A 12,188-nucleotide genomic window follows, 5' to 3' on the forward strand; every position below is an offset into this window, starting at 1 on the left:
CACAGTGAGATCTTTTGTGAGTTTTCTTTTCAATGTGTTTATGAGTCTGTATGTATTTTATTATGAGTTTATGAGTGTGTTACAGTATTATCATCTCTTGTAGAGATCAGATTGTGTCAACTGTAGTACAAACAACTTTTCTTCAATCCTGCTGTGTTGTTTTACCTGTAAGGATGCTTTAACTTGTTGTAATCTGTCATTCGTCTAACAGCTCTCATTCTCCACTGCTTTATTTTCTCCTAAGGACAAAGTCTTGCCACATCAGTAACATAGTAAAGTGAAAGTGAAGTGACATGTGGCCAAGTATGTTGACCCATACTCGGGAATTCGTGCTCTGCATTTAACCCATCAAAAGTGGTTACAAACAGCAATGAACACACACCCAGAGCAATGGGCAACCATTTATGCTGCGGCCCCCAGGGGGCAGTTGGGGGTTCAGTGGGCACTTCAGTCCGAATCTCTAACCAATAGGCCACGACTTCCCCTAAGTAATCTTAGGGGATGAACAGAATGTACTTCTCCTCGGCTGCGGGGCTTCATTACCATCTTTTGTCTCTTATGTAAGGCTCTGTGTATCTGCAGTCCCTGAAAAGAGCAGGTTCTAGTCAAGCTTCTGCATCTGAATCACACTGACATGCCTTTGGTTCTTCCTCCAGACATGTTCATGTTCATGATTCAAGTTCAAGTTCAAGTCTGCTTTATTGTCAATTCTTCCACATGTACAGTACATACATACAGATAATCAAAATTGCGTCACACATAGTTCAGTGGTGGCTGGGGCAGAAGAGGGGAGGCAAGTTCGGGAGTGAGTTCAGCTTCCTGACAGCCTGGTGGATGAAGCTGTCCTTCAGTCTGCTGGTCTTGGCCTGGAGACTCCACAGTCTCCTCCCTGATGGCAGCAGGCTGAAGAAGCTGTGTGGTGGGTGAGTTGGATCACCTGCCATGCAGAAGGCTTTGTGAGTGAGACGGGTTCCTTAAATGTTCTGGAGGGAGGGGAGAGAGACACCAATGATCTTCTTAGCTGCTCTCACTATGCATTGCAGAGTCTTTCGGCAGGACGCGTTGCAGGCGCCATACCACACAGTGATGCAGCTCGACAGGATGCTCTCGATGGTGTCTCTGTAGAAGGTGTACATGATGGGGGGCGGGGCTCTGGCTTTCCTCAGTTTGCGGAGGAAGTAGAGATGCTGATTTGATTTCTTGGCCAGTGCTGCTGTGTTTTCAGTCCAGGAGAGGTCCTCTGTGATGTGCACACCCAGGAACTTGGTGCTGCTCACTCTCTCCACAGTCGCACCGTTTATGGTCAGAGGAACGTGCTGAGTGTGCACTCTCCTGAAGTCAACAACAATCTCCTTCATCTTCTCATGCTGAACTGAAGTTAATGAACAGCATTCTGACATATGAGTCCTTTTTGTCCATCATCGGTCGAGCGGTTGGACCGATATGCAAAGTGGAAGGGGTCCAGGGAGGGGGGGAGGGCAGACTTGATGTGGTGCATGACTAGCCATTAAAAGCACTTCATGAGGATGGGGGTAAGTGCAACAGGACGGTAGTCATTGAAGCAGGATGGAGATGGCTTCTTCGGGACTGGAATGATGGTGGTAGTTTTAAAACATGTGGGAACAACAGCCTGACTCAGTGAGATGTTGAAAATGTCTGTGAAGACATCAGTGAGTTCTGCTGCACAGACTTTCAGTACACGCCCAGGGATGTTGTCAGGACCCGGAGCTTTGCGGGCATTGATCCTGCTGAAGGATCTCCTCACACTGTCTGGGGTCAACGTTATCACCTGGTCGCCGGGAGGAGGTGGAGTCTTCTGTGCAGTGGTGCTGTTTTGTTGCTCAAAGCGAGCAAAGAAGGTGTTCATCTGATTTAGCAGAGAGATGTTGTTGTCACTGGTCCGTGGTGGGGGCTTGTAGTCCGTAATGGTCTGTATCCCCTGCCACAGGTTCCTAGTGTCTCTGCTGTCGTTGAATTGATGAGCTATCCTCCTGGAGTGTTGTCTCTTATCCTCTCTGATGCCGCGGGACAGGTTGGCCCTGGCTGTCACCTCAGGCCCACCTCATTTCCAGCTCTGAAGGCAGCGTTCTGTGTTCTGGCCCGGACAGTGATGGTTTTTGTGACCGTTACATCATCAATACACTTGTTGATGTAGGCAGTGACAGTCTCTGAGTAGTCCTGGAGGTCAGTGGTGTTATTGAATGTGGCAGCCTGCTTAGACATGTCCCAGACAGTTGTGTTGAAGCAGTCTTGAAGAACCTCTGATGATCCTTCTGGCCACACTTTAATCTGTTTTTGAAATGGTTTGGCGACTTTTAATGAGTGGTCTGTATGCAGGCATTAGCATGACAGTGATGTGGTCTGAGGCTCCGAGGTGGGGGAGGGGGAGGGCTTTGTAAGCTCCTCTCTCTGTGGTGTAAACAAAGTCCAAAATGTTATTACCTCGTGTTGGAAAGTTAATGTGTTGGTGTATTTTTGGAAACACACTCTTTAAGTCAGCATGGTTGAAATCCCCAGCTATGACGAGAAAAGCATCAGTGTGTTGTCTGCTGCTCACTGATGTGCTGGTACAGTTCATTTAGTGCGTCGTTCCTGTTGCTGATGATGTTGAATGGGGGAATGTACACCGAAATGAGCAGTATAGCAGTATATTCCCTCGGCAGATAGAACGACCGGCACTTAATATTCATAAACTCCACCAGAGGTGAGCAGTGTTTGCTGATCACAACAGTATCGCGGCACCATGCGTCATTGATGTTAACACAAAGACCGCTGCCGTGGGTTTTTCCTCCCGCAACGAGAGCTCTGTCCGCTCGATAGCATATCAGCTGGTCGAGCTGAATAGCGCCGTCTGGAACGCTGTTGCTGAGCCATGTTTCTGTGAACACAAAAACACAACAGTCTCTTACAGTGCTCTAAGTTGAGCTTAGTAATCAAATGTAAACCAGTTTATTGTCCAACGAGCGTACGTTAGCCAGTACGATGGTGGGGATAGATGGCTTGTGTGGGTTAGCCGCTAGCCTAGCCCAGATACCTCCGCCCTTCCCCCTTTTCTGCGTCCTCTCACACCGCTTGTGGCGCCTCCGCTGTGGGCGAGATACAGTAGTGGGGGTCGGTAATGGTGAAGGCCTCTGTAGCAGACTGAGATCCCGTAGCTGTTCCGCGTGCGTGGAGTTTAACTGTAAATATGCGGTTCTGCCGACATCGAACAGAAACTCACGACTGTATGCTTACAGACAGGTAGACATGATATAAAAATGTAATTTTACATTTTGTTTAATAGGTTATAAATATTATGAAAAACACATATAATTGACTTTAGACTATAAATATCTTATCGGTCAGTGAGGTTTGTTTCTCCACAGGTGAAAAAAAATAAAAATTGTTCTGAGGTTGACAGTTCATTTGATAAAGATTACAAAGACAAACAGAATAATGAAACTTTTCACATTCAGAGGACTGCCATGTGTAAGGATCCCTCGTGCAGATCAATGGGGTTAAGCACATTTAATCAAATGGCTTTTCACGACTTCCTTCAGGCCAGATGTGTGCAAGTGTCCGTCAGCTTTTATCTCACTATGCCTGCTCCGCTTCAGCCACTGACCCTTTCTCATTATTGTCAGTCAAGTTCCAAACACATTAGTTCAGGATGGACAAGGCATCGTGGAATTCGTAGGAGGAATAATGGACCATTAGCATTTCTGCTTGAGAGTGTCTCGCTATCTCAAACGATTCGATACGTCATGAAGATAAAACACTGCCATTACCGAAATAGAACTCTGTGTACTTAATTTATTTATGCATTTATTTATGAATTTGGGCATTAATTTATTTGTGCATTTTATTTATGCATGTATTAATGCATTTGTGCATTTATTTATTGATACATTCATTGATGCATTTTTTTATGCATTTATTTATTTGTGCATTCATTCATGCATTTGTGCATTTATCTAATAATGCATTTACATTCATTCTTCTATTAAAAGTTGTGTGTTATATTAGCTGTAAAGCTGTTTAACACTAGAACTACCAAGGCAGTCATTTTGACCGTTTTAAAGATTTGCAATGTAATAACTTTGTTGAAATAAAACCCATATAACTACAGTTCCATGACTTTTCTTAAATTAATGTAAATTTTATTTTAACATTGTTATTTTATTAAAATTACAAAACACAAAAGAGTTCTGAGTATTTCTACCTTGAATGGCCATAGCAGTCAATTTGACCACACATATTACAGGCGTTGTATCTCCTCAGCGCTTTTTCCCGCCGTTAAAGATGTGCGTAGCTGTTGCCTAGCAACCTTTCTCTGGCAGTTTTGTATGCTTTTGCTAAGCTAAAACTTAGCTTTACCGTCAAAATGGCAACAAGAAAGAAAATGACTGTCACTGAGGTTTTATCCTTGCTTGAGAACATTGATGATGCAGAGTCTGATGGAGGAGCAGAGAGCGATGTCTCTTGGTCTCTTGACAGTTCGTCTGACAATGATATAATATAACAGAACTATTTATTCATTCTAGCTTTCATTAGAGGCTGCATAAAATTGTTTCCGATTCGTGTGGTCCAAACATTTCCGATAATGCTAAAGCATTGTAAACTCCAAAAGTCAAAATGTATTGAATAAAGACAGATGTAATCATTTCCAAAATTCACAATATGTTTTTATCTAACGAAATATTCTGCTTCATTTTATATTTGTTGACATTTTGACTTTCAAAAACAACATTTTAACTGCGGTGAAAAACTTTGATCTCCAGCTTGCCAGATGCAAATTGCGGAAAGCAAATTGCGGCATGCACTTTTGTGGGAGGTCTAGTAGCTCTTACACAATAATATCACGAACATATTATATTATGTATGCTTAAATTACCCCACATTTTTCATAAAACATGACCATAGAAGCTTTGAAGTAAATATAACATGACAAAAATGACATTCACTGCTGTCTGGTATGAACAGTCAAAATGACCGCTATTGGCAGTTCTAGTAGTTATAGAATTCCGGTAGTGCTAGTGTTAAATCATAATACTTCACAGTTGTTTTAGGGTTTACAGCATTGTTAGGAACGTGTGATAGTTTCCTGATCTATGAAAGGGCAATAACAATTACATGTCCTGCAATGTCTTGATTATCTCTTTCTCTCTCCCTCTCCCTCTCTCTCTCTCTCTCTCTCTCTCCCTTTAATTTTCTCTGTCTTCCTCTTCTTCCCCATAGTCATTGTCTTGGTAATGGGGAAAGATGGCCGTTGTGTTCAGGTCTTTGAGTCAATGCGTGGGTTTGACAGCAGTGGGGCGTCATACAGTCAGTCTAATTGCTAGTTTGGGACCATCGTGGCTTTATAGTTGTCTCCTTCACTCTTTCTCTGCGCCTTTCTAGATGTGCCTTTCAATGCTGTTCCAGCGATGGGAAACAGAAAGCTTTATTTTTATAGGACATGCCACATCTTGATCTTTAGTTCTTTGAACCAGTATGTGTTAATGAAGGGAAAAGACTGCTGCTGGATCCTCAAATAAATGCATCTCAAAAGAAGGGAATTTATTTATTTTAATTATTTTATTTATTTTATGTCAATTTGCAGTGCTAAAATGTGTCCTCATTGGTAGTATTTTTTAATCTAGGGGGTTAGGTTTAGGTTTAATAACCTGTGCTTTTTATACTCCATATGGAGGTAGATTAGAAATGTATTTTTTTCTTATGACACAATGTTATTGTATTATATTGAGAAGGAATTTTCATAAGCAGTGTTCACTCATTTTTTTTATTTTATTTTTTTTTATTGCAGAGACCTTAAGAATGCACAAACAAAATTTTTTTTAACTTGTAACTTTTTACTTGAATGTGCTATTTATATTTGATTTGACCCTTGATGTTACTAAATGATGCACATTTTAGGTTACCTGAGAAAATATGTTTTTCAATGCTGTACTATATATATACTTGTGAATTCTGCACATTACTATAGTACACACCTATGTGTGTGACTGTAAGAGTCTTGTTACCATTCTGTGTCCATCATCTGCTGTTTCCAGCACTCAATCCAGCCACTCTTCTTTAAAACATCACAACTTTTTATTTCACGTCATTGCGTTTGCGTAGATTCTCGTGTTGAGCTATTTCGTCCACAACCATTAAAGTATTCAATTTCTACAGTGACTCATTTGGCATACATCATTCTCTTTCTATGAAACCTGTAAACCGTATCGACTCTATAGCAACACCAACTCTATTTAGATTTGCTGCTTTTTTTGCAGTGCATTTTAATCAGAATTCTGTCATTTCTTCCTTGTCAGATGATGTAGCGTACGAGATGAAGTGGTTTCTGAATCGTCTGAGGGGCTCAAACAGCACGTCCCTGCAAGCCAGTATGGACCGCTGGGGCATCGTGCGCAAGGCCCCTCGCAACGACAGCAGTGACTGCAGCCTGGAGCGCCTGGGACCCAGAAGATTTGCCTTTAACATCCACAGCACACAGGACAGTGACGCAGGAGGCTATTTCTGCATCGCAACCCCCTGGTTCCGGTCGACCACTAGTGGGGTCTGGAGCAAAGCACCGGAGGTCACCTCACAAAGAGTCTTCCTCAATGTTAAGTTTGCATGTGAGTTTGGATGTGAAGTTTCACAAATTTTATACGTTAACCTGTTAACTGTCACTCACGTTTTTGAAGATAGACTTGAATGTGCATGATACAAACGTAAATTTTTCTAATTCATGACTGAAAATATTTTGTAACATGATTTTGATGTGCCATTTACATGGTAATGCAATGTCTGATTTTAAAATGGGTTTTAAAGGTTGAATTTTGAGATTTTATGTTTTCAAGTGATATATAACTTCTGATGATTTCTAAAATGTGATAGAGAAAAAGGCAACGAGGAAGTCTTATTTTTAAACAAAGGTCAAAGCTCCTTTTGTAATGTAGATTTCTGAGGGTGCACTCTTGTCATAAAGTGATCTATTACTTTTCCTACATAATTTTTAACAAAAGATATTGGTATAATATATATTTGGGAGTCTTAGACCTTTCCAACGATATATAGTTTGTCAAGATTAGATTAAATTTGATTGTAATATAGTATAGTCAACGTAGGTGTCCCGTATACGGGACGGGGTGACATTTAACAGGTTAATGGGAGGCTCCAGCATTTGCCACTCATTCCCACGATAAGATTGCGTTCATCCAAAACTTCTCAATTCATGTTGGAGCCTGAATGTGTGATATTATGAAATCTAGTGCATTTTGTTCATCGAGGAATAGTCTAGTAGCATTTTATTCGTTTTATTTGTGCATTTATTTATTTGTACATTTGTTATACAGACGTTTATGTATTTATGCATTATTATTTATGAATTTATTTATTTATGCATCTACCTAATTCATTTATTTATGCATTTATACATTTTAAAAAGCCCTTTAAACCATAATTTTTTTTTTTTTATTATTTTTTTATAGACACTAAATTTTTGTGTGTATTTTGATCTTCTTTCAGTGTGGGACTCATTGAAGCTGCCTTTGCTTTATGGGATCTGTGCTTCGGTGACTGTAGGCATTGCTTCTCTCGTCCTGGGCCTAGTCTGCGCTCACTGCTGCTGTAAAACCACGACACCTACTCCACGCGCTCACAACAAACTCATGGAGCTGGAGATAGATTGACAAAGACAGAACAGTTGTCCCCTGCCGACCTGGACGGCGTGTTGACAACTGATGGATGCTGGGACGTGTCCTGTGAAGCTACATTCTCAGAGGAAATAAGTACTGAATCAAGAGTCAACGGCCACAGAATCACTCAGATATTGCACTAAACACATTCTCGTATCAGCCAGGTGAACATATTGTATGAACCTTCTGCCAAACAAAAAAAATTTTTTTTTACGCTCTGATTTAATACTTGACAAGAACAAGCTGATTTTGATATATCGACAGAAGGATTATATTACTCAAGCTCCAAAGAGACCGTCTGCTTCCAGATCAGGGTTTTAAAGACACTCATTTCTACCGTGATTCTTCTGAGTCTGGTGCTCTCTCTTTTTGCAAAACATGGGAGGAGCTGAACCCATGCCACAATGTGAAAGACGACATTTTATCTTTGATTCTGTGACATTTTGTGTTGTAATGTATGTACCATTCAGCTTTGTTCTCCAGAGTTTACCGGCTCTGACTAACCCACCCTCTAAAAGCTAACTAGTCAACCATTATAAACTGGGTTAACTGAAATGCGACAGGGGCAGTCACACTAGATTTTAAACATGAATTTAAATATATGATGCTTTCTTAAATAAGTAGTATTTTTTAAATAAATAACACATTTCTAATGTTATAATATATAATCAACTGTTTCCATGTATTAGGCTGACACATATGTTTAGCTAGCTAGCAACACCCTAGCAACCACATCACACTGGAACAACCATCTAAAACTCCTTCACAACTGTTTAGAAACATCCTAGGAATTGATCAGCAACTCCATAGCAATAAATTAAAAGGGTCACGAACTGCCTTTTTATTATTTTGTACTGTTCACTGAGGTCCACTTATAATGTTTTCAAGATTTTCGTCATAAATGTTCCTTATTGGTAAAAGTATTTTGTAAACCAACCCTCCTAACTAGAACTTTGGTACAGAGAGATAGTTGAAAGTCCCATGCACAATTCTCGCACACCCCACATTCACATGAAAGCAGTTTGGCTAATGAAATATCAACTCATTGACTCCTACAGATGGGGCGGTTTGAGTCACATGGAGGTCAGGGATTGCTTAGGTTGAATCTGTGTCTTGGACCTGGTCTTGAAGCTCTGCTAACAGCTTGGCCCACAGTTCTGCACCTCCACCTGCGGCTCACGGAGCAAGTAGAGCTAACACTCATTGCTGTGTATTAGGGCCATGAGACCCCCAGAACAAGTACTTTCCTCTTTAGTGACAAATCAAGGACATTGGTCGACCTTTTTCTTCTTCTGAGGGACTTTGTCTTCACTCCTAAAGCTATCGGCTAACAGCTCCTGCTGAGTCTCCAACATATAGCTAGTAGAAATTCACAGTGTTTGTGCTCTGCAAACATTCTAGTTTGGGTTTGTTTTCAACCTCTTTTCCTCAGTATTAAACTTCTGTCACTAATTCAGTCCAAGACTTTGTTCTCTAGATCTATTCAGCCTTGAGAGTGCTTCGGTATTTATTATTTCGGTTTTGTAAACTTTATACTTTCTAGGAAAATTAAGATTGAGATTTGAAACTTCTTTTGACATTGTTCACCATTTAAAATGACTGTGTTGATGTCATCATACAATTGTTCTTCGAACCTGCATTTATTTGCATACTGAATTACGATTGGTGTTTGATTGTGTCATTGACTGGGTTGTTGAAATAAAAATTTAGTGACATGTGTGACCAATAATAAACTGGTTAACCTATAACAAAAATTAGCGTGCAAAATTATTATAAAATTAGTTTAGAAGGAATATGGGCAACAGGATATGATGTCATGGTCCAGTGATTTTGTTTTTAAAAAAGAAATAAATTATACTCAATATTAATACATTTAAAATTTCATCTGCTTCATCTTGCATACGAGTATACTGAATTGTGATTTGTTTAATGCCACATGCTTCTCTATGCATATATTTTTATTCATTTATTTTTTGCTCCCCAAGGCTGCCTTTATTTAAACAAAAATCCAGTAAAAACAGTAATATTGTGAAATGTTATTACAATATAAAATAGCTATTTTCTATATGAATATATGTTAAAATGTAATTTATTGCTGTGATGAAACCTGAATTTTCAGTATCATTAATCCATTCTTCAAAATCACACGATCCTTCAGAAATCATTCTAATATACTGATTTTCCTGCTCAAGAAACATTTCTGATTATTATAAACGTTGAAAACTGTTGTGCTACTTCAATTTTTTGTAGAATACAAAATTGATACCTTGATACTTTTTTTAGGATTAAAATAGAAAGTTCATAGAAATGACAGAAGTTGTTTTTCTGGCATATCTTTATGAAACCCTCAGTCACACACCTTTTCTCTGCTTAATTTTATATGATCGCATCACATATTTTTTACGCATATGTGAAATACCTTCATAGTACTCAAAGGAAATGACAGTAAATGTTTTCTTTGTCATGTTTTTCCAACTTTTCTGCTGTAATTGCTTCTGATTAACTGTGTGGGACTAGAAAGACGTTTGCGACGGGCAATTTCTAAGCTGTGTATTGCAGCATGTTCTACTTTCCTCTGTTGCTCTACTTGAATTCACTCTCACTTATATGTGTTATTAACTGTACAGTTCTGCTCTTGAGACAACCCTGAACCTCACACAGAAACATATATCCTTCTTCCAAACCATCCCAGAAACTGTGTACTGGTGCAGCCATTGTAGTGCAATGGTACTTTTATGAGGTATTGTATGATAATCATAATCATGTACCATGGCATTTTTAAAAACACCATAGTACTGTAGTATTGGATTACTAGTTAGAGTGTCACCTCAAATATTTGGTTTGGCCATTTTCAGTCAATCTTTGTAAATGTCCTGGGATGTGTGTGGTGGTTCCTGGTATAAAGTCATTAGCTCATAAACATGGTTTCATTATCCAGTGTGGCCTCCAGTGCCCTGTAAAGTCCTGCAGCTCTCTGGGCAAAGTGGTAAACTAAGGGCAGGGGTGATATGAGAACATCACTCTCTGCTCCTCAGTGTAAATGTTAAAGCGCTCAGGGAGACAGAGGAATCTTTGGGTGTCTTCAATGTCATGGAAACAATGTAAATTGACCTATGGTGAGAAACGATGGCATGGAATGGATTAAGTGAACAGATTTTCATTGAACCTGTCAGTGACTGTGCCAGCATATATTGTGCATTTTTTTATTTGTTTTTGCACGATATACATATAGACAGTTCAACCAAAAATGAAAAAAAAAATATAGATATATATTGAAGAATGTTGGTAACAGAAGACAGTAGCCATTGACTTCCATAGTACTTTTTTCTGAATTATGAAAGTCAATGGCTACCATCAAATGTTACCAAATTCTTCAAAATATCTTCTTCTGTATTCAAGAGAGAAAAGTAATTCATAAAGATTTGGAACACCTTCAGGATGAATTAATAATGATAGAATTGGCTTTTTAATTATTATTTTTATTATTATTATTATTATTATTTTCTTTTTTGGTAAGGTCCAAGTTAATAAAAAATAACTAAAATAAATAAATAATCTAATAACAAAAATGCAACCGAGTGCTAAACTTCATTCAAGCCAGTAGCAACAAAAATATTGCATATGCTTTTTCAGATAATGCCAGTGCCTGTCAAAAATAAAGAAGTTGTTACAAAAATATTTGAGATTTTTTCAAGAATTGCACTTCTAAAGAACTTAAACATGGCCCCTGGACGTTTTTGACATGACACTGTTTAGATTAGTGGATAAATAGTTTAATTGACATAAATCTACACTGACACTGATGTTGGATCGATGTGCCTGTGTACAATCAGGTCCAGTTCTCCTTGTAAGGCAGTCTGCTGCTCGGTACAAATCTATCCATCATGAACCAGCGATGCCAGCTTCTCTTACATAGGTTTATACGTAGGCTTTCCACATTGAGCTTGACCCTAGTTATTGTTATTTTTCTTCATGATTTGTACTTTCTTTTATGTAAAGCACTTTGAATTACCACTGTGTACGAAATGTGCAATTTAGTCTTGCCTTGCCTTGTTCTAAAATGGCTTTTAACCCCAGATAAAGGTACATTTCACACTTAAAATTTGGATTTGGCACCACTTTTACCCAGGGTTTTGAAACCTTTTATGCTGTCAGACTTGTACAGTATGAAATGATGCAGTGCTATGGTTCGTTCTAGTCCTCCAGGAAACTTAGTATTTACTCATTGGCAAGCTGTAATTACAACATCGTGTGCGTTCAAGTCACTTTGGTTAGCACAAGATGGCAATATACCTTTTCTAAAACAAGATTTTAAAAAATTACTTCTACAAAATGATGAATAAAGAACTTCTGGTTCCATCAAAACCATTGTTTCATCACAATTTCACCATCCAGTTAGGCACATAAACCATAACTCCTTCAAAAACAGCTAGAAATGTTGGAGTTATGATTGATGATCAATTGACTTTCTCAGAACACGTTGCTAAAATTGCCCGGTCCTGTAGATTTGCTTTATTCAATATCAAA

General features: G+C 39.0%; 1 protein-coding gene across 1 annotated transcript in view; it reads left to right on the forward strand.

Moving 5' to 3' along the window:
* LOC113098585 (prostaglandin F2 receptor negative regulator-like) overlaps positions 1-7,832 on the forward strand; it is a 59,601-nt gene extending 51,769 nt beyond the window's left edge. The window contains exons 8-9 of the mRNA XM_026263659.1: positions 6,294-6,599; positions 7,492-7,832. Of these exons, the coding sequence (XP_026119444.1) occupies positions 6,294-6,599; positions 7,492-7,655 (470 nt within the window). The 3' untranslated portion in view covers positions 7,656-7,832. The remainder of the gene's footprint in view (positions 1-6,293; positions 6,600-7,491) is intronic.
* The last annotated feature ends 4,356 nt before the right edge of the window (positions 7,833-12,188 follow it).

The sequence above is a fragment of the Carassius auratus genome, chromosome 1 (genome assembly GCF_003368295.1).
Source record: "Carassius auratus strain Wakin chromosome 1, ASM336829v1, whole genome shotgun sequence".
NCBI lineage: Eukaryota > Metazoa > Chordata > Actinopteri > Cypriniformes > Cyprinidae > Carassius > Carassius auratus.